Below are 23,151 nucleotides of genomic sequence, written 5' to 3' on the forward strand. Positions count from 1 at the left end.
TACATGTTCCATACCCAATGTGCCTCAGGCCAAAAAGTTTGCCACCCGCCTGCCATAGAAGCCCTGTGCAGATGCAGTTTACTTCCATGTTTCCACTTCGCCAATACAAATTTCTGCTGGAAAAATCTGTATGGAAACCAGCAGTAACTGACCTCCGCACCCATCAATCCCATTAAAGTAGAATGAGTCACAGGTGGCAGGAAAGAACCCAGTGGCTCATGGCTTGTAACGCATGCTCCTATAGGACTTCGCGTTGTGGAGGGAGCCACGGAGCATTGGGCAGGGACAGCACGACCTTAGGGATAGTCTAGTTCCAAGCCTGGACTCCCTGCTGCTCTGCAGTTTCCTAGGACATGCGTCTGTTTTAAAAAGTATAACACTGACAGTGCTCTACAAAATGCGTCCCTTCATGAGTATTCTCTCTCCTGAGTGGTTCCCTGGCACTCCTAATCGTTATATTGCATATATGATGGCATAGTAAAAGCAATAGAGTAATATCAAATGCCATCTGTGCCAAGAGGACAGCGTTTTGCTGCATCAAATAAAACATATGCGGGCCTGGGCTTCTGTGTGTTTTTTAATATTTTGGTCATTTTGTTCTATTGCTGTAATTTGCAATGAGATTACATTTATTAAACAATCACAGTATATACTTTTAAAAGGCTGGAACATGAAATATGGCAGTATTACCTATTTTAAGTCGGGGAAATACTATCTTTTAGATTCAGGTAAGCAAGCCGTGTTAGTCTGTATCTGAATAAAGAACAAGAGTTACTTGTGCACGCTTAGAGACACAAATTTATTTCAGCATAAGCTTTCGTGGGCTACAGCCCCACTCATCGGATGGCATTATACTGGAATGATACAGCAAGAAGAATATTTATAATACAGAGACATGAAAGAACGTGGAAGTAAGCCATAGCCAAATGTAAGGGCCAATCAATTGAGATGAGCTATCATCAGCAGGAGAAAAAAACTTTTGAAAGTGATAACTGAGATGACCCATAGAAGGAGAAGTGTGAATACTGAACATGGGAAATAGATTCAGTTGCGTATAATGCCCCAACCATTCCCAGCCTGTGTTCAAACCTAAGTTAATTGTATCTAATTTGCCATATAATTCAAGTTAGCAGTCTCTCTTTGGAGTCGTTTTTGACTTTTTTTTGTTGTAAAATTGCCACCTTCAAGTCATGCACTGAGTGGTTAGAAAGAAAGTGAGTGATTCTCCACCTGGTTTTTTGAATGTTATATTCCTGATGTTCAGATTTGTGTCCATTTATTCTTTTGTTGTAGAGATTTGTTTTGGCCAATGTATATCGCAGAGGGGCATTGATGGCACATGATAGCAAATGTGGCCTTTAGACTCCTTATAATGCCCAAAATAGAAAGGAGAGTACCAAGCATTTGGGAATAAAATTTGGTATTTCTCTGTCTGAATAAAGCAACTAGCAGGATTTTTCCTGGCAGAAATTTCTTCTGTTATATAGTGAGTACTGAAGCTGTTGATTACTTTCACATAGTGAATCATTATAGGCATACTGAGAAGTTTTTGCAAGGAGATTCTCACAGAGTGAAGGAGGAACAATATTGTGACCCTTAGGGTAGTTGTCTGTAGTGTGTTGTGTGTGCTTGCTGCTTGACTAAATATACATGTGGTCTGTTTTGTTTGGGGGACTCTATGTGCTGAGCCTGGCAAGCCGTGCTTGGGAGTAGCTTCTTAACCAGGCTTTGACTGCCGTAAGCCTAAGCACCCAGCAGGCCCTTAACCAGGGAGTGGGCTACTGAGGAGAACCAGGGGCTTTAGAAAGTCCACACTACTGAGTGAGCAGAGGAGCTAGTGACAGCAGCAGTAACATGGGAGTTTGACCAGGGGGAGTATCAAGTGGGGGGGAAGCTCATTACACCTTAACAGTTTTTTAAAATTAAGCACCCAAAACATCCACTGATAAAACAAAACACCAACAAAGGAAATGAGCTGCAGGAGTGAAAAGGAATGCGGGCGAAATCCAGCAAAAGAGTGCGGGGCTATCCAGTGTATTGCAACCAAAAGCAGCATGTATGATTACCCTGCCCTATGGTAATCCTATTAGACTTCCCATGGGCAGGTGGGTATTGTGATTCTCGGTGCAAAAGACTGGTCTGGCGTTTGGAGCAGCATAAGGCGGAGTTGTATTCACTGGCCAACTGGGGGTGGCTAAGGGAGACAGAGGTACATAGAGGAGACTTTCTGGACACAGGAGAACAGTTCCCGTCCTTGGTTCTGACAGCCTCGTGTGCTGTTGAGGAGGATGAAAGTCTCAGGAAGGAGCACATCAACTGGAGCGAGGGAAATGATCCATTATTGGGACCTCTTTTTCAGATGATGTGGCACTGACTGATCACCCTCTAGGGGAGGGTAACTCCAGTTATTTTTTGGAAGACAGGTAATTAGTATATTGGGGGATTGTGATCATTAGAACAACTAGATAGTCATCGCAAACCCAGCTATGAGAACCTGTATGGTGACTTTCTGGTTGGTTGTGAAGGTTGCAGATCTTCTTGACAGACATTCTAGATAAGACTTTCTGTGGTAGTGCTGGGGAAGGAGACGGTGGTTGTGGACATGTAGGTACCAATGACAATAGGGAGGACAGGAGAGAGGTCCTTTGAAGGCCTACATTAGTGCTCTAGGTAAGAGATGAAGTCCAGCACCTCCTTATGGTAGCATTCTCTGAAAATCTGTCCAGTTCTGCCTGTCTAAACTGGCCCTGCACATGGAACTGCAGGGTCTCAATACATGGAATGAGATGGATGGTGTAGGAGGAGGGTTTTTCGTATTTATTAGGAAACCGGGGAACCTTTTGGAAAAGGGGGAGCCTACCAGGGATGGGCTCCGCCTAAACCAAATAGACAAGTATTGAAAAAGGCATAGTTTTAAAAACAGCTTCATAGGGCTGGGGGAAAGCCGAGTGTGGAGGATCCACCTGGTTCAGACAGAACAATGCCTTAGGGAGGATCTATTAATGAGATTTTCTATGTCCTATAAGGAGAGGATGAAGATTAAAAGGTAAGGTAGGGTTCTGATAGAGAAACAGTCTAAATGAAAGAGTCCATTCAATTACATCATTTGTAATTGGCAAGACGGAGCAAAAGTCTGGAATAGTTTAAAGGCTTATAGACAAATGCTAGAAGTCTAACTAATAAGATGGAGTGAAGCTAGAGTGCCTCGATATTTAAATGAGCGACATTGATATAATGGACATGACAGAACTGGTAGAATGAGGTACAGTCAATGGGACACAGTAATACGCATGGTACAAAATATATCAGTTAAGGACAGAACAAGATCATGCGTTCGTGGGGGCAGTGGTACTAGATGTGAAAGGAAAGTGTAGATAAAATGAACTACAAAATTCTAATGAACACAAAGCTGTACCATATGATCTCTATGGCATAGTTAATGCATCGATATAAATATAGCAGCTGATGGTGATAGTGACTGTGAAATGCTGAGGGGGATAGGAGAGGCACTATAAAAATTAACTCCAATAATAATTAATAATGGGGGATTTCAACTATCCCAATAGTGGATGGGTACATCTTAATCTCAGGGCTGGATGAGAAACAAAGTTTCTTGGACACCTTAAATGATGCTTTCTTGGAGCAGCTAGCCCTGGAACCACAAGAGGAATGCATGTCCTTGATTTTATCCTAAGTGGAACAACAGATCTGTGTCCAAGAGGTAATATAGTTTGGACTGCTTGTTAATGAGTGGACCAATATGTAATTCAGTTAACATCCCTTGTGGTGGGGAAACATCACAGCACCCAACGGACTGTAGCATTTAATTCAGGAAAGGGACTACACAAAATGAGGAGGCTACTTAAACCAGAAGTGAAAAAGGTTGCAGTGCCAAAGTGACAATCCCTGTAAGATGCATGGGTTCCCTAAATGCTACTTAATCCCGAGCATAGCAAACGTAAGGCGGGGTATGGTGTGTGTGTATATACAGACAACACATACATAACAATATATAATTTATGACATTCAATAAATAGCGGCTCAACTTAAAATCTATAACCCCAAATTAAAAACATAGGAGAACTAAAAAAGTGCCTCTGTGGCTAAACAAAAAAATAAAAGAAGCAGTGAGAAGACAAAAGGCATCCTTTAAAAGTGGAAGTTAAATCCTAGTGAGAAAAATAGAAAGGAGCATAAACTCTGGGCCAAATGAAGTATAAAAATATAATGATATTAGGGCCAAAAAAGAATTGAAGTAAGCAGCATTCAAAGACTCAGAGTAATAGGCAATTTTTAAGGAAGCCTGATAAACAACACAGTGGGGCCACTGGACGATCAAGATGCTAAAGTACACTCAAGGACGATAAGGCCATTAGTGGAGAAACCTAATTAATCTTTGCATTGCAGTCTTTCACAGCTGAGGATGTGGTGAAAATTCTTCAAACCTGAGTCTACTCCTTTTTAGGTGGTGACAAATCTGAGGAACTGCCAGAACTGGAGGTGTGGTCCTTTAGAGAGGTTTTGGAACAGACAGACAAACTACAGTAATAGTTCACTTAGGACGATGGTATTCACCAGAGTTCCATGTGTAGCACTCTTATGTGAAATTCGCAGAACTACTAAGCTGTGTCTGTAACTATATTTAAATCAACATGTAACAAATGGACTGAAGGATAGCCTTAAAGCGTGAATGCAATTTTTAAAAAAGGGCTCTCGGAGGTGATTCCAGCAATTATAGCACGTAGAGTCTAACTTTCAGTACGGCGTCACTACTGGTTGGGAACTACAGTAATAACAAAATTGATCAGACACATAATGAACATATATTTGGATGGGAAGAGTCAACATGGTTTTTGTAAAGGGAAATGTGCCCTCACCAATCTACTAGATATCTTGTGGGAGGGTCAAGCAAGCATCGTCGGACAACAAAGAGGATTGAGTGGATACAGTAGTACTTAGATTTTCAGTACTCCTCATCCCTAGCCATCGCCAGTCTCCCAACCCCTCCAGCCCCTCCTCCTCTTCTCAGTTCCTTTCCTGGGCCAGGAGGTCACCTGATCCCTTTGTCTCCAACACTTTCAGTTGGCACCTTTGCAGAGAAGGGGCCCAGGCCATCATTTGCTAGCAGAAGGAGTGCCAGGCATTTAGGTGCACTGGCCCTTTGCTCTGTAGTAATCGTACACCCTTATTCCACCACCTAGAAACTTAAGAACTGCATAGGGGACACTGAGGCACCAACACTGTATTCAGAGAAAACATTAAGAACATTCCGAGTTTGTCACACAGGGTCCGGGGTTTGCTCCACTCTGGCTCCCAGAAGCAGAAGCGTGTCCTCCCTCTGGCTCCTACATGGAGGGGCAGCCAAGGGGATTTGCACACTGCCCCTGCCCCAAGCTCCTATGGACAGGGCAGCGTGCAGAGCTGCCTGGCTGTGCCTCCACGTAGGACCAAAGGGGGGACATGCCACTGCTTCTGGGAGCTGCTTGAGGTAAGTGCTGCCCAGAGCCTGCACCCTTGACCCCATCCTGCACCCGAATCCCTTGCCCCAGCCCTGATTCCCCTCCAAACCCCTCGGTCCCAGCCCAGAGCATCCTCCTGCACCCCAACCTCTCATCCCCAGAGCCTGCACCCCCAGCTGGAGCCCTCACCCCCCGTATTCTAACATCCTGCCCCATCCAAGAGCCCCTTCCCATACCGTGAAGTCCTAATTTCTGGCCCTACCCCAGAGCCCACACCCCCAGCCAGAGCCTGCACCCCAACCCCCAATTTTGTGAGCATTCATGGCCTGCCATACAATTTCCATACCCAGATGTTGCCCTCAGGCCAAAAAGTTTGCCCACCCCTGCCATAGAAGCCCTGTGCAGATGCAGTTTACTTCATGTTCCTCTTCGCACCATACAAATTTCTGCTGGAAATCTGTATGGAACCAGCAGTAACTGACCTCCGCACCATCAATCCCATTAAAGTAAGAATGAGTCACAGGTGCCAGGAAAAACCCAGTGGCTACTTGGCTTGTAACAGCATGCTCCTATAGGACTGCGTTGTGGAGGGAGCCCACAGGAGCATTGGGCAGGGACACACTGACCTTAGGGATAGTCTAGTTTCCAAGCCTGACCTCCCTGCTGCTCTGCAGTTTCCTGGACATGCTGTCTGTTTAAAAAGTATACACTGACAGTGCTCTACAAAGGTCACTTCATGGAGTATTCTCTCTCCTGAGTGCTTCCCTGGCACTCCTAATCTGTCTATATTGCTATATGTGGCATAGTAAAAGCATATAGAGTAATACAAATGCCATCTGTGCCAAGAGGACAAGCTGTTATTGCTGCATCAAATAAAACATTGGGGCCTGGGCTTCTGTGTGTTTTTTAATATTTGGTCATTTTGTTCTATTGCTGTACTTTGCATGAGATATTACATTTATTAAACAATCACAGTATATACTTTTAAAACAGGCTGGAACATGAAATATGGCAGTATTACCTATTTTAAGTGCAGGGAAATACTATCTTTTAGATTTCAGAGTAGCAGCCGTGTTAGTCTGTATCTGCAAAAAGAACAAGAGTACTTGTGGCACCTTAGAGACTAACAAATTTATTTCAGCATAAGCTTTCGTGGGCTACAGCCCACTTCATCGGATGCATATACTGGAATATACAGCAAGAAGATATTTATACATACAGAGAACATGAAAAGCTGGAAGTAGCCATACCAAATGTAAGAGGCCAATCAATTGAGATGAGCTATCATCAGCAGGAGAAAAAAACTTTTGAAGTGATAACTGAGATGACCCATAGAAGGTGTGAATACTGAACATGGGAAATAGATTCAGTTGGTATAATGGGCCCAACCATTCCCAGCCTGTGTTCAAACCTAAGTTAATTGTATCTAATTTGCATATTAATTCAAGTTCAGCAGTCTCTCTTTGGAGTCTGTTTTTGACTTTTTTTGTTGTAAAATTGCCACCTTCAAGTCTGGCACTGAGTGGTTAGAAAGAGTGAAGTGTTCTCCCACTGGTTTTTGAATGTTATGATTCCTGATGTCAGATTTGTGTCCATTTATTCTTTTGTGTAGAGACTTTGTTTTGGCCAATGTATATCGCAGAGGGGCATTGATGGCACATGATAGCAAATGTGGCCTTTTAGACTCCTTATAATGCCCAAAATAGAAAAGAGTAACAATGCATTTGGGAATAAAATTTGGTATTTCTCTGTCTGAATAACAGCATCTAGCAAGGATTTTTCCTGGGAGAAATTTTCTCTGTTATATAGGAGTACTGAAGTGTGATTTACTTTCACATAGTGAATCATATAAGCATCACTGAGAAGTTTTGCAAGGGAGTTCTCCAGGTGAAGGAGGAACAATTATGTGACCCTTAGGGTAAGTTTGTCTGTAGTGTGTTTGTGGTGTGCTTGCTGCTTGACTAAAATATACATTGTGGTCTGTTTGTTTGGGGGACTCTATGTGCTGAGCCTGGCAGCCTGCTTGGGAGAGCTTCTTAACCAGGCTTTGATGCCTAAGCCCGTTAGCACCCATCAGCCCTTAACCAGGGAGTGGGGCTACTGAGGAAGACCAGGGCTTTAGAAAGTCCACCTCTGAGTGAGCAGAGGCGCTAGTGAACAGCAGCAGTTAACATGGGAGTTTTGAGGGGGAGTATCAAGTGTGAGGGGAGCTCATTACACTTAACATTTTTTTAAAATTAAAGCCCAAAACATCCACTGATAAAAACAAAACACCAACAAAGGAATGAGCTGCAGGAGTGAAAAGGAATGCGGGCAGAAATCCAGCAAAAGAGTGGGGGCTATCCAGTGTATTGCACTCAAAGCAGCATGTATGATTACCTGCCCTATGGTAATCTATTAGACTCCCTATGGGCAGGTGGTGTATGTGTGCATTCTGTGCAAGAAGACTGGGTCTGGGCTTTGGAGACCAGCATAACTGAACTGGGGGAGCTAAGGGAGACAGAGGTACATAGAGGAGACTTTCTGGACACAGGAGAACAGTCCCGTCCTTGGTCTGACAGCCTCTGTGCTGTTGAGGAGGATGAAAGTCTCAGGGAAGGAGCACATCCAACTGGAGCAGAGGGAAATGATCCCATATTTGGGACCCTCTTTTCAGATGATGTGGCACTGAAGATACCTCTCTAGGGGAGGGAACTCCAGTTATTGGGAAGACAGGTAATAGTTATGGGGGATTTGATCATTAGAAACATAGATAGTCATCGCAAACCCAGCTATGAGAACTGTATGGTGACTTTCCTGGCTGGTGTGAAGGTTGCAGATCTCTTGAGACATCTAGATAGACTTATGTGTAGTGCTGGGGAGGAGACGGTGGTTGTGGACATGTAGGTACCAATGACATAGGGAAGGACAGGAGAGAGGTCCTGAAGGCTAAATTTAGGCTCCTAGGTAAGAGATTGAAGTCCAGCACCTCCATGGTAGCATTCTCTGAAATTCTTCCAGTTCTGCCTGTCTAACTGGCCCTGCACATGGAACTGCAGGGTCTCAATACATGGATGAGATGATGGTGTAGGGAGGAGGGGTTTCGATTTATTAGGAACCGGGGAAACTTTTGGAAAAGGGGGAGCCTATACCTGAAGGATGGGCTCCGCCTAAACCAAAATAGAAGCAAATTAAAAAGGTCATAGTTTAAAAACAGCTCTAAGGGCTGGGGGAAAGCCGACATGTGTGGAGGAACACCTGGTTCAGACAGAGACATGCCTTAGGGGAGGATCTATTAATGGAGATTTTCTATGTCCTAGTAAGGAGAGGATGGAAGATAAAATACAGGTAGGTTCTGATGAGAAACAGTCAAATGAAAGAGTCCCATTCAATTACATCATGTAATGGCAGACAGCAAAAGAGTGGAAAGTTTTAAAAGTGCTTATAGACAAATGCTAGAAGTCTAACTAATAAGATGGGTGAACTAGAGTGCCTCATATTAAATGAGGACATTTGATATAATGGACATGACAGAAACTTGGTAGAATGAGGATAATCAATGGGACACAGTAATACCATGGTACAAAATATATCAGAAGGACAGAACAGATCATGCTTGTGGGGGAGTGGTACTAGATGTGAAAGGAAGTGTAGAATAAAATGAACTAAAAAATCTTAAATGAACCAAACTGTACCATAGAATCTCTATGGATAGTAATGCTCTAATAATATAGCAGCTGATGGTGATAGTGACTGTGAAATGCTGAGGGGGATTAGAGAGGCTATAAAAATTAACTCCATGATAATAATTAATAATGGGGGATTTCAACTATCCCCATATTGACTGGGTACATCTTATCTCAGGGCTGGATGCAGAAACAAAGTTTCTTGACACCTTAAATGACTGCTTCTTGGAGCAGCTAGCCCTGGAACCTACAAGAGGAGATGCATTCCTTGATTTAGTCCTAAGTGGAACACAAGATCTGGTCCAAGAGGTGAATATAGTTGGACTGCTTGTTAATAGTGACCATAATGTAATTCAGTTTAACATCCCTGTGGTGGGGGAAACATCACAGCAGCCCAACACTGTAGCATTTAATTTCAGAAAGGGGGACTACACAAAAATGAGGAGGCTACTTAAACAGAAGTGAAAAGGTGCAGTGCCAAAAGTGAAATCCCTGTAAGATGCATGGGTTCCCTTAAATGCTACTTAATCCCAGCATAGCAAACGAAGGGGGGTATGTGTGTGTGTATATACAGACACACATACATACATATATATAATTTTAGACATCATAATAGCGGCTCAACTTAAATCTATACCCCAAATTAAAAAACATAGTAAGAGAACTAAAAAAAGTGCCTCTGTGGCTAAACAACAAAATAAAAGAAGCAGTGAGAGACAAAAAGGCATCCTTTAAAAAGTGGAAGTTAAATCCTAGTGAGAAAAATAGAAAGGAGCATAAACTCTGGCAAATGAAGTATAAAAAATATAATTAGGCCAAAAAAGAATTGAAGTAAGCAGCGATCAAAGACTCAAGTAATACAATCTTAAGGAGCTGATAAACAACAGTGGGGCCACTGGAACGATAAGAATGCCTCAAAGGGCACTCAAGGACGATAAGGCATGGTGTGAGAACTAATTAATCTCTTTGCATCAGTCTTCACAGCTGAAGGATGTGCAGTGAAATTCTTCAAACCTGAGCTACTCCTTTTAGTGACAAATCTGAGGAACTTGCCAGACTGGAGGTTGTCCTTAGAGGAGGTTTTGGAACAGAAGACAACTACAGTAATAAGTCACTAGGACGATGGGTATTCACCAAGAGTTCCTTTAGACTTATGTGAAATTGGCAGAACTCACTAACTGTAGTCTGTAACCTATATTTAAGATCCATGTAACAAATGACTGAAGGATAGCTAAGTGAAATGCAATTTTTAAAAAAGGGCTTCCGAGTGATCCAGCAATTATAGGCACGTAATACAACTTCAGTACCGGCCACACTGTTGTGAACTACAGTAAAGACACAAATTGTAGACACATAATGAACATAATTTGATGGGGAAAGAGTCAACATGGTTTTGTAATGAGGCGAAAATCGTGCCCTCACCATCTACTAGAGAATCTTTGAGGGTCAACAAGCATGTGGACAAAGAGGATTGAGTGGGATACAGTGTACTTAGATTTCAGAAAGCCTTTGACAAGGTCCCTCACCAAAAAGGCTCTGAAGCAAAGTAAAGCTGTCATGGGATAAAGAGTGAAAAGGTTCCTCCCATGGATGGTAACTGGTTGTAAAGATAGAATGAAAGGATAGTAATATGGTCAGAATGGAGAGAGGAATAGTGGTATATCACCCCATGGTCTGTAGTGGGAACAGTCCCTAATTCAACATATTCTAAATGATCTTGGAGAAAGAGATAACAGTTGAGGTGGCAAAATTTGCAGATGATACAAAACTGCTGCAAAGAATAGTTAAGTCAACAGGCAGACTGCGAGAGCTAAAAAAGATCTCACAAAACTGGGGACTGGGCAACAAAAATTGGCAAGATGAAATTCCAGTGTTGATAAATGCAAAGTAATTCCAACTATAAAATATAAAACAATGGGGTCTAAATTGGGCCTACCACCAATAAAGGAGATCTTGGAGTCATTTGGATAGTTTGTGAAACAATGTTAGCGGCAGTCAAAAAGGCAAACAGAATCCTGGGATCATAGAAAAGGGATAGCATAAGACAGAAACATCATGTTGCCTCTATATAAACCATGGTACCCCATTATCTTGAATATTGTGTGCAGATGTGATTACCACCATCTCAAAGAGATAAATTGGAAAAGGTTCAGAAAAGAGTACAAAATTATTAGGGTCTGGAATGTCTGCCTGATGAGGAGAGATGAATAAGACTGGGAATTTTCAGATTGTGGAAAAGAGACAACTAAGGGTGGATAGATAGAGGGTCTATAAAATCATGATTATGGAGACAAGTAAATAAGGAAGTGTTATTTACTCCTTCTCATAACACAAGAACTAACAGTCACCAAATGAAAGTAATAGGCAGCAAGTTTAAAACAAACAAAAGGAAGTATTTTTTCACACAACTCAATCAACCTGTGGAATTCCTTGCCAGAGGATATTGTGAAGGGCAAGACTACAACAGGGTTCAGAAAAGCTAGATAAGTTCATGGAGGATGGGTCCATCAATGGCTGCTAGGCAGAATGGGTAGGGATGGTGTTCCTAGCCTCTGTTTGCCAGAAGCTGGGAATGAGCGACTGGGAATAGATCACTTGAAGATAACCTGTTCTGTTCAGTCCCTCTGGGGCACCAGGCATTGGCCACTGTCAGAAGATAGGCTATTGGGCTAGATGGACCTTTTATCTGACCCAGTATGGCTGTCCTTATGTTTTTATATTTGGCCCCTAGAATAGGTCGATATGTTTTGATTTGCAGAAAATTGGAACAATCTTTTCAAATGTGGAGCATCTGTTCCCTCTTCTGTTAGCCAGGATTGAGAACTAGTTGTTTATACTGTCATTTCTGGCAATCTTAGGACCATTTTATTGAATCTGATGCCTCTGGAGTCAGTGGCAAAACTCCCATGATTTCAGTGGGGCCTTTTATTATTCTGATAATTGATGCATGGCTGACAACCTTGAAAATCCTTTATGCTTATTTACTTTCCTTATCTCCATGACATAGCAATATCATCACTACCATGCTCCTGGGCAAGGAAAGAATATAATATATTTTAAAATCCATCATCATTCCTCAGACATTTTGGGGAGTCACTCTTGAGTAGGCCATTACTGCTTCAGTACTTTCAGCCCCTGTTGGTCAAAGGAGCAAGAAATGTGTGCTGCAATATGGCCATCTAGAACAGTGTCACTAGGACTAGGGCAATCGGTAAGACCTGAGTTTTACTGTGCATTTTAAATTTAGCCATTTTAAATTCTTTGCTTGTCTGACTCTGAAGTCAAGTTGTTTATTCACGAAACAGTGACATCAGCAAAAATCAGTGAAGGACCAAGAACTCAAGTTAATCTGGAGAATGAATGACTGGTTCTTTGATCCTGCTGCATTCTTTTATCACTTGAAGGCTAAACTTAGCCCTGTACATACAAATTCTGTTTAACCAGGTTTACTTAGGTTTTAAATATTTGTGGTTTTCTTTTGTGTAGGTTCTGTTGTATAAGAAACTGTTACCACATAATCAGATTGCTGCTATGCAAGCATGGGTAGCTCTCTTCAGATGAACAGAATGTATTACTAATATGGAAATATATATATTGCTTTAAACATGTTACACAAAGAAATACTTCTCTGACCAATTTTTTTCTAAACAGCGTATGAAAATGGCAGGGAGAAACAGCTAAACTTTGAATAATAGAGAAATAATTTATTATAGGCAAAATATGAAATTATTTCCATTATGGTGAAGTGTAAGAAAACAAGCAGTTTTTATTCTGTGGAAAAGATGTTTTGGGTTTGAGTTGTCTAATTAAAAAAAATATTAAACTGGAGTATTTAGAGATCATGAATGCAATTAAGCTGAAAAATAAATAGATTGTAGTGTGAGGAAATAATTTTTGATACGACAGACTTATTTAATTGTACAATTTGAAAAATGTCATAGCAGGAGCTCACAGGAGTTGAGCGTTAGTACTTTATTTCTCCAGCAGACACTTAATACCAGTAAGCTTAATTTTAAAAAAAAATTTATTGCTGTTTTTATTTGAACAAGAAAATAAGGATACAATGGCTTTTTAAAAAGAAACAAAATGTAAAAGTCTGAGGAAGGAAGATCAATAAACTGAGGGCCTGTGCAAACTTATGCTCCAATATTCACTTCTCTCCAGATGTGACCTGCACTGGAGCACAATTACTGAATCTCTGACCCCCTTTCCTCCCTCATTTGGAACATTCATATGTGATACTAATATTTAGAAAAGTAACTGAGCACTGGGAGTTAGTAGTTGTGAGAAGGGTATTTTTTCATCAGTATGTGGCTGACTAATTTGGGTCTGGAGCTTGTGGAGTGGCTGCTGGGTTTGTGGCTATTGATATGAAACGTATTAATATAGACAGTCTTAATTTTTGTGAAGAGCATTTTTTACTTTAGAGCTTTTTTTTAGTTAAGGAATAATCCAAATAGATAAATTTGTGAGAACAACCTGGGTGAGGGATTTAAAGAAAGTCCTGGGTTTCAATTTGTGTGGGCTGGGCTGAAAACAAGATTTCACTTTACCAAGCACACTGCCAGCTAAAGCAAGTAATCACTTCTTTATGACCCCACCACCACACTACCTGAATGTCTTAACCTTAATATCAACGGCCGAGATCTACAAAGGTATTGAGGCTCCTAACTTCCACTAAATGCCTCTGTGAATCTTTGCCAAACTAGCTATTTCCTAATTAATGAGAGGCATCGCCTCTGTGACACTCCTAGTCCGAGGAGCAGCCCCAGCCAGCTGAAGGCGGAGGGAAATGAGAGGCCTTATCTGCATATACTAAGAGGGCAAAAGCATGATGATGATGATAACTTGATTTTTCGCGTCCGAATGACCCCTGCAGACCCAGTGCATCCAGGACAGAAAAACAATTCGTGAAAATACAATCTCTTCCTCCCCCTAGCCCCGGCAAAAACAACAACAAGTGTGGGTGGGGTATAAGTCACCCACAAGCCAATGTTTACAGCCCAGTCACGTTTCTGCCTGACCTGCCAGGTGCTCCCAGCCACCTTCCCCTAAGGCTATTCCCGGCCAGCTTGCCCCCGTCCCCCCGCTGCTCTGGCTGGGAAAGTGCTGGAGTGCCCGGGGCAGCAGCCGAGCTGCGGGGCGAGCTCAGCCAAGCATTTCGCTCCCTGCAGCAAGTGATAAGGCACCGCGCTGAGGAGGGAAATCCGTCCCCTGGGCCGGGAGCAGCCGCTGCCGAGGAGCGAGAATTGCCCCCCTGCAAAGCAATCACTGGCCCCTTCCCAGCACGCTGCCTTGCCCCTCTAGCCCAGCGGGGTGCTGCTGGCAAGGCTGCTGCAGGGGGCTGCGTCGTGCAGCGCAGCGGGAGGAAAGACTCCAGCTGCCCACAACGTCCCCTCCTCCCCCGCGTCCCTTGAGCGCTCCTTGCTGGCCCTGGCACCCTCGCTCGCTCCGCCGCCTCTCGCGGCGTTGACCTCATCTCGGCAAGTCCTGCTGGAGCCTGGGTGGACGTGGTGGGAGGGGGCAGCGGGAGGAGGAGGGCTCAGCCAGCTCCCGTCCCCATTGGAGAACAAGCCGCGACAGCTCCAGCGGGAGACGGGGCTAAAGAGGCTGAACCTGCCCCCCGGACTCCAGGGAAGCCTGAAGTTTTAAAGTGAGAACTTTCTTCTGGCAGGGCTTCAGATTTGAGGGGAATCCCGGTCTCTCCCTTCTCCTTCCCCCCTGGGCGGGCTGTACAATCCTCGGCAGTGTCCTGAGACTGTATGGTCAGCTCAGGGGCGACCTGGCCAGGATTGCTTCAGCCTTTTCCTACAGGACAACTGGTGCACCAGCGTTGCTGTCAGCTGCGAGAGCGCGAGCCATTCCCCGGCCTTCCCACCTCCACGCCTGGGATCTCTAGGCTGCTGGGTGCTTTTTGGAGGCAGAGGGGATCGGCAAGCAGGACACCCACAGCCGTGACCGAGGGGCCCAGGTTGGCAGCCCGAGTTGGTTTAAGCGACACAACGAGCAGCAGCCTCAGTAATGACAGCTGACAAGGAAAAGAAAAGGTAAGCGAGACGGGGGCACAAGCGGCTGGATAGGCTCGGGGGTGGGATGTGCAATGAACGTGGGAACAGTGCAACTGCAACCGTGGTGCCCGGGGAGAGGCACGGGGTTTGGGAGTCTCCTGAGTTATGACGGTCCCAAGGACAGGACCGTGTCTCGTCGCCTGCTGGAGGGGTCATTGGTTGCTGCTGCCTGGGTGACTTCGATTTCTCCCGCAAGGCTGAGGCTGTTGCGTGGACTCCAGGTCCTGGGGCTGCCCCCCGGCTGGGACACAGGATGCTTTCAGGCTAGAGCTGCCTGCCGCTGCTACCAAACTACTCAAGCTGGCGCTTTACGGATCCAGCAGCAAATGGTTGAAGTTCATGGTGGTGATCCCATTGACTGCCTGGGCGCGGGATCGGGCCCTGAGAGGGGTAGCGGCAGGAAAAATGGTTCTTGACAGTTAATTGTCTTGGTTGATCGCCGCAGCCGCGAAGGAAGAGGTCATTTCAGCAGGGCAGCAAAGATAACCTTCCTGCCCAAACCCGCACAACAACACAAAAACTTTACACCAAATGCGGAGGGTGGTCGCAGCCCTGCTCCTTCCTCTCTCAGTTTGTAGCGGCCCAGGCAACATGAACTCGAGTCCAAGATGGGTTGGTGCGGCAAGTTACAAAAAGTTAATTCCCCCCAGGAGGTGAAGGATTAAAAAACAACATAGCAGGTGGGGTGAGTTGCTTGCACTGAACAGGGCAGAAGGAATTTACCAGGATGAACGATTTCCTAAAAGTGATCTCAAAAGTAGGTGGTTTCAAAAGCTCCTCGTGATGTCATATATATTATAGGGAAACGTAGCATATGCAGTCGTGAGGCTCCAGCCCGCACTTTCATGCGTCCCTGGGAGCTACAGGGAAGCGTAATGGATACTCCACCGCTTCCCCGGGAGAGCACATGAGCGGTATACCCCAGTTTTCCACCTGCGATCCCCAGGGCGGGTTTACGGTAAAAACTGGGATATAAAGCCAAGCAAGTGTAGGTTCCGCATTCATCCAACCCCGGTTCATAGGACCTCGGCTGGAGTCTCAGGGGATAAGTACTGTGTGTTATTTTCCCAATGGGACTTTCGGCGAGCGCGGGCGCCAGTCGGGAGACATGGGACCGTAGGCTCGGCTGAGCTCAGTTACACCGGTTGTGAATCGGGACTCATTTTCCTTCAGGGGGCAGAGTGAGTCCGGATTAAGTCCTGTGTAACTGATCAGTATTTAGTCTAAGCGTTGGCTGGAACACTGACCGAGCGGATCTCCTCTGCAGCTGCTGCTCCAAGGAGCTGAGCTCAGGGTGGAGTTAGTCCATTTCTTGTTGAGGGTCTGCACTTCGGTTGCATTGAAAGTGAATATCCTGATAGCGGCGCTCTGATTAGCTGCATTGGGCAACGTTCAGCTGTCTGTTTTTTCTGATTGGCTGCACCAGAGAGGTCTCTGCTACTCTGAGGCTAAGGCAGGGGTGGGCAAACTTTTTGGCTTGAGGGCCACATTGGGGAATAGAAATTGTATGGTGGGCCATGAATACTCTCTAAATTGGGGTGGGGTTGTAGGTGGGAGTGCTGGAGAGGATGAGGGCTGGTTAGGGGTGTGGGCTGTGGGGTGGGGCTGGGGATGAGGAGTTTGGGGTGTAGGAGGGTGCTCTGGGTTGGGATTGAGGGGTTTGGAGAGTGGGATCAGGGTTGGGGCATAGAGGCTCAGGGGTGCAGGCTCTGAACTGTACTTATCTCCAGAGGGTCCCGGAAGCAATGGCATATCCCTTCTATGGCTCCTGCACAAAGGTGTAGCTAGGTCTCGCAGCAGGCACAGCCCCTGCAGCTCCCATTGGAGCACATAGGAGCCAGAGTGAGGCTGTGCCATGGCTGATGTGGCCCCTGGCTGGAGCGCCTGAGCGGGGCTGAGACCGAGACCTCGCTCCCCAGTTTGTCCACCCCTGGGCTAAGGTCTCCCCCCACTTCCATTTACTCCCACTTCCTTGCTCCATCCAAAAATCTTCTGCAAAGTGGGAAAGAACCCACCTTTCTGGTGGGTATCAATCTTTCTCATACGAAGAAGAGTGTACAATATAATCGAAAATACATAACTGCACCCATAGCTGGTCATTTGAAACTAAGATCATGCACATATGCAGACCACAATCAACAACAAATATTAGTTCTCCAGTCTTGTTCTCCAGTTCAGGGTTATTTAGTTCATTAGTTTTCGGTGATTAAGCTAATGCAATTTACAACAAGGTTTATTATTTTTAATGTCAATTAGGTAATTATTTTTGCAGTTGAAGATAGTGTTTCAGAAGGAAGGAATTTTAACAAAACATGCTTCTTAATTACAATTACATGGGAATAGCTTACATGTTATGTAAACATTTTATTAATTTTATATTGCTGATAAATCTCAACATATGATGTACTGAGGATGTACTGTGTAGGTGGCCTCATAATTTTGGGAATCCGATGAAATACCAGAATTTAATATAGGACCTGAGAGGCATGTTGTGTTTTAACTGCCAATCATTTCACTTAAAGTTGAGGGCTCTGTGAATGTGCTGAGCACAGTTATTGGATAGGTGTTTCTCTCTTACTCTTACTAAATATTTTTTGTTGCAAGGAGATGTAAAGTAAGGATTTAATTATATCATAGTAATATGGCCAAAGAAAACAGAAATCCAGGTATTCAAACTCCATAATTACCACTGAGAACCTGCTGAATCTTAATACAAATTGTTATGGTGCTCTGTACATGTTACAGGTGGAAACAAAGGGAAAGAAATCAGGAACTATAGTGCAAAACTGGCAGACATTTAACTTGTGAAATCAATGAGAGTACATGCATGAGTAAAAACTGTCCAAGTGATTAAAAATTGCAGGATTGACCCATATGTTGAGATATTCAAGCTATTTTATGCTATCAGGGTTTGCAAGATTGACTTTTGTCATTGAATACAGAAATATGTAAATACAAGCTGTAATTTATGAAGGAAATACCTTATCTTGCCATTGTTCTTATATAGTTGTTTCATTTACTGATATACTAAGTTTCTAAAAATTGTATTTAATATTTCATTTTAATTTGTGCACTAGCTCCAGATCATTGACTAAGCTGCACTATGAGCAGTGTGAAAATTATTGCACTGGATAATTTTAGTTAAATTGTATTTTTAGAACCATCAGCATATCAGATATTAATTTATTAGTGCTATATACTTTATCTGAACTGCACATTTGTTCTACATATGAGTTAACATTCTATGCAAAGAATGATGTACTGGATAATGTTATGTACCCTCATAATTCTGTTTTGAAGAGAAGAGTGAAAAAAATTATGGTACAGTAAGGTGTATTATAAAAATATGTAGTATGTTTAATAAAGGGCTGAAATAATCTTCAGACTGAAAATTCACAATTTTAATGAAAGATAGTAATATCACAGTTTTTAACAAAAAAAATTCACTCTTAATCACCTAAAACTATAAGGGAATGAGCAGTGTCTAGTGCACAGAGAACTTTGAAACTAAGCCGATTTTAGGGGATGACTGCAATTAAACCCCTGTGGTGAGGCTGTAATATTGCAGTGTAGATGTTTGGGCTTGGCTTGCCAGCCATAGGTGTTTTGCAGTGTAGACATACCCACAGATGGCAACTGTCTCAAGACAAGGGTGTAATTGCCAAAACAGTTCAGTTACTATGTGTCATGCTGCAGCATTGAGAGTGGCTAAAAAGTCCAGTTCTCAAGGAGCAGGTCTTGCCACAGAAGGTGCAGGTTTAAGGTTTGGCCCGAAGATGAAACCAGTGCACTACTGGTGCTTGAGGCCTACTGCACTTTCTTCTTTCCTCTCTTTGGTTTTCTCTCTCTAAAGTGCCTAAGAATATACTTTTATATACAGCACAATACTGAAATTTAGGAGATCTGGGTTCTAATTTACTGGTTCTGCCACTGACTCAAGTGTGATCTTAAGTAAATCACTTGACATTCTTGTGTCTATTTCCATATCTCAGAAGTAGGGTAATAATACTTACCTATCTCTATCTGTGTAATAGAGGTGAGTACAATGTTTGTATGGTGCTTTGAGATGAAAGGTCATGTGTCTAGTTCAGTATTCTTTCAGGTGTGTGTGTGTGTGTGTGTGTGTGTGTATGTACAGGAATATTCTGCATAGCCAATTGAAACTTAATATATTTTATTTTCATTTGTTGCTTTTATATGAATGATTTATTGCCTTAGTTTATCAGTTGCTACAGCATTATTAGCTTGTTTTCTAGCTGGATATACAGCTGGAAACTTAACATGGTTCACATAATATCACAATTTATAAATCAATTTCATGAAGAAAAAGTGATGATGCAAATAAAAATCTGTTTTGTAGGACTTCCAGGCAAGTCTTGAGGCATAAGCCTTGAGGAACAGTTCTGCCACCATAAAACAAGTGGCACTCCATGAAGGATAATCCAGGACATTTTACACTGTGCTCCATTTAAATCAAAGATCATCCTTGGATTCTCACATGGGAGTTACATTTCAGTCCAAGTCAAAGAGATCTGAGTAACATTTTATGTAGAACTGTCAAGTTGTCACACTCTCATTAGTAGGTGTAAGGTGCGTTTCCTTAAATAAAAATCTGGTCTGAGTCATCTACCACCGACTTTGATGGAAAATGAATAGATCCATTACTTCAAATTAGTCAGTGGAAAGCTTCTTTGTAGGTATTTGTATTCTTAAACAAAAAGTAAATATTTCTTAGAATATTAATATATTTTAAGAACTCATTGAAAGAATAAAACAAATTTTGCTTGCAAGATAATGTAAACTAAGAGTAATCAATATAGCATACATTTAATTTTCATATTCCAAACATGGCCATATGCAAAATCATGATACAATTTTTTTTGATATGATATTTCAGTGTTCTGAGAACTTCTTTTCAGATATTTGAAATGTCTTTGGATTTTATTTAACCATGATTGATTTTTGCTTGTAATTGGTTATTTTTTTATCATTAGAATTTTTTTTCTTCAAGACACATTGCAGGACCAAGTAGATTTTGCTCTGTATTTATCAGGAACATAGGATTTAGTGTTTTGTGTGGAACAGTCTTTGGAGTAAAGCAAATGAGTGCAGACACTGTCAAAGCTGTCCTTTTTCTCAAAGTGAACATTGATGATGCTTGTTCGGTGTTTCCTGATAAATTCATTCAGAACACAGATTGCTGGAAAAAAAACTACTAGAGATTTTTCAAGTTGAGAAAATGAACAACTTAGACTATGAGAAATATGCATGTGCAACTGCTGAGTCAGAATCTGGCAGTAGTGATTTTTAAGCGTACTTTTGTATGATTATTTCATTATTCTCCCCCCCACCCAAAAAGTTTATGGTTGTTAATGACACTATACTGAAGTCAGACAGTTTTTTTTATAAGCCGTGCTAATTTTTAGGTGCTGCATGATATTAGAGGGGGAGGGAAAAAGTTGACCAAAACACCAAACATCTGATACTTAAATATCCCTGTTCAACTGTGGCTAGATAACTGAATGCTTTCTATTAATATTTAAAGCTTGATACTGCTAAGTGCTAAGAAGCTCTCATGAGATACTTTGTGCCTTCTACTCTCATTGACCTCTCCCTTAAAGGACTGATTCTGCACAACTGAGATCAATGAGAAATTTGCCATTTTCTTTAATTGGAGAAGGATGGAGTCCTAAGAGCTTTACCATCAATAGTAGCCTGCAAATCCTTACTTTCAAAAGAACTAATCCAATTTGTCAGAAACCAAGTCCCATAGATTTCAGTGGCACCCACATCCAATTAGAAGGGGTAGGTTTCAGTTCCCCAGCCACTGTTCATTCCACTCATATTACAGCCCAAATATTTGGACTTTATACAGGTTGAATGGATTTCACCCTGATAATTGCAGAATGTGGGCATTTGTTGTCATTTGTGAGACTACTAAAATTGTCTTGGTTTCTGCCAAGTTATATATACTTTTGACTTCACAAACACTGTTTCTGTCAAAATTCATAACCACTCACATGATGAATGCTAAAATCTGGCACCCTTGAGTGGAGTATCTCATTTTGATTTTCTGTTTGTCAAATAACATTACATTTTCTACTAACCTGTTGTTATCCCCAGTTATCATATATTCACCCTGTTCTGATACTATGGAAGCCTTCAGTACTGGAATTTATTATGGTATCCTTCATATTTAGGGACCTTGCCATAAATCTAAATAATGAATCTCCTCTTGCTTTCTATAGCACATCTAACTTTATGATGTAGCAGTCACATCTGGAAATTCCAGTGTATACATTTCAAAACAAGGGGTGTTGTGCACTGTGAATTCTATAACTGTGTTTTTAAGTACTTCCACTAACTGCAAAAATTTGACCTATCTACAAAGAATTATAAACTTCCAGTGAACAAAATTTTATTTTCCTACCTTTAAGAGTTTTACAAGCTATGCAGAAAGGGGGGAAAAAGTACTGCATTATCTTTAAAACTCAGGTTCTGGAGAGCCAGATAATACAACTTTTATTCCTGAAAGCAGTTCTTACTGCTGTAGGTAGTCCCATTGAAGTCAACGGAATTATAGCACTTGTATGAGTAAGCACTGAAGGATTGGGCTGTTTGTTACCAGCATAATAGTTGTTTGGCAAAGAGTGAAAGGAAGATGTGTAATGTATTGCAATTCATATTTCAAATGTGAGCATAGAACTGACCTTTCTTACTCAGTTGTATTTTTTCCAAATGTAATGCTTGAACTACAATGCTCAAGCTCCAGTGTCGGCTGAAACTCATTATAATCACTTTCTTTACATTGAGCATCTTGCTACATGAACTGAAAAAACAGCCTTGCAGAGAAAAAAACCTATTTCATTTGGTTCATTTGACTCTTATCAAGTTATGAATATCAGGTAAAGGAATTGATGGCCAATGAGGCATAGTAATAAAGGCAGATTATTTTAAATACAGTAAATTCTATAATGAAAAGGTGGGTGAGGTAACATCTTTTACTGGACCAACTTTTGTTGGTGAAAGAGACACGCTTTCGAGATTATACAGAGCTTTTCTTCATGTCTGGGAAAGGTACTCAGAGGGTATGACACTGCCGCTTACCTGTGTCACCTGACTCAGGTTCACAGGGCTTGGGCAGAGGGGTTACAAAACTGTGATGTAGGTTTTCGGGCTCAGGTTGGATCCTGGGCTCTGGCACACTCCCCACTTGCTGAGTCTCAGATCCTGGGCTCCATCCCAAGCCCGAACATCTACACTGGCTGCAGTTTTTAGCCCCATGAGCCTGTGTTGGCTGACACAGGCTTGCCACAAGTTTTTTATTGTAGTGTAGACACACCCAAGTGTCACAGCTAAATACAAAGTGGAGCAGGTTTGTTTATCATGAGAGTTAACATGTTGTAAGACGGTGGCTCTCAACCTTTTCAGATGACTGTACCTCTTTCAGAGTCTGATTTGACTTGCGTACCCCTAGGTTACACCTCACTTAAAAACTGCTTACTTACAAAATCAGACATAAAAATACACAAGTGTCACAGCACACTATTCCTGAACAATTGCTTACTTTCTTATTTTTACCATATAATTATAAAATCAATTGGAATATAAATACTGTACTTACATTTCAGTGTACAATATGTAGAGCAGTATAAACAAGTTATTGTCTGTATGAAATTTTAGTTTGTACTGACTTTGCTAGTGCTTTTATATAGCCTGTTGTAAAACTAAGCAAATATCTAGATGAGTTGATGGTACCCCCTGGAAGACCTCTGAATATCCCCAGGGGTACATTGACTCTCTTACAACCTGGTTGAGAACCACTGTTGTAAGAGAGTCATTCCAGGTAAAGTGAGTAATTAAACACCTCTGCAATAAGAGGACAAAGGATCCTGCCCTAACAGATGCAAAACCTGCAGACTTCTCTGCACTGGTATGATGATCAGTATGCCTCACAAC

The 23,151-nt window shown here is 42.4% G+C and overlaps 1 protein-coding gene across 2 annotated transcripts in view; it reads left to right on the top strand.

The window, feature by feature from the left end:
• The first annotated feature begins 14,324 nt into the window (after window positions 1–14,324).
• The window catches only part of EPAS1 (endothelial PAS domain protein 1), a 178,608-nt gene continuing 169,781 nt past the window's right edge, over window positions 14,325–23,151 (top strand). Inside the window, exon 1 of one of the 2 annotated variants that reach the window (XM_032770229.2) lies at window positions 14,325–15,171. In XM_032770229.2, coding sequence (XP_032626120.1) covers window positions 15,146–15,171 — 26 coding nt within the window. In that variant the 5' untranslated portion in view covers window positions 14,325–15,145. The remainder of the gene's footprint in view (window positions 15,172–23,151) is intronic. The other variant, XM_032770228.2, reaches the window with a different exon arrangement.

This window comes from Chelonoidis abingdonii, chromosome 3, assembly GCF_003597395.2.
Source record: "Chelonoidis abingdonii isolate Lonesome George chromosome 3, CheloAbing_2.0, whole genome shotgun sequence".
NCBI lineage: Eukaryota > Metazoa > Chordata > Testudines > Testudinidae > Chelonoidis > Chelonoidis abingdonii.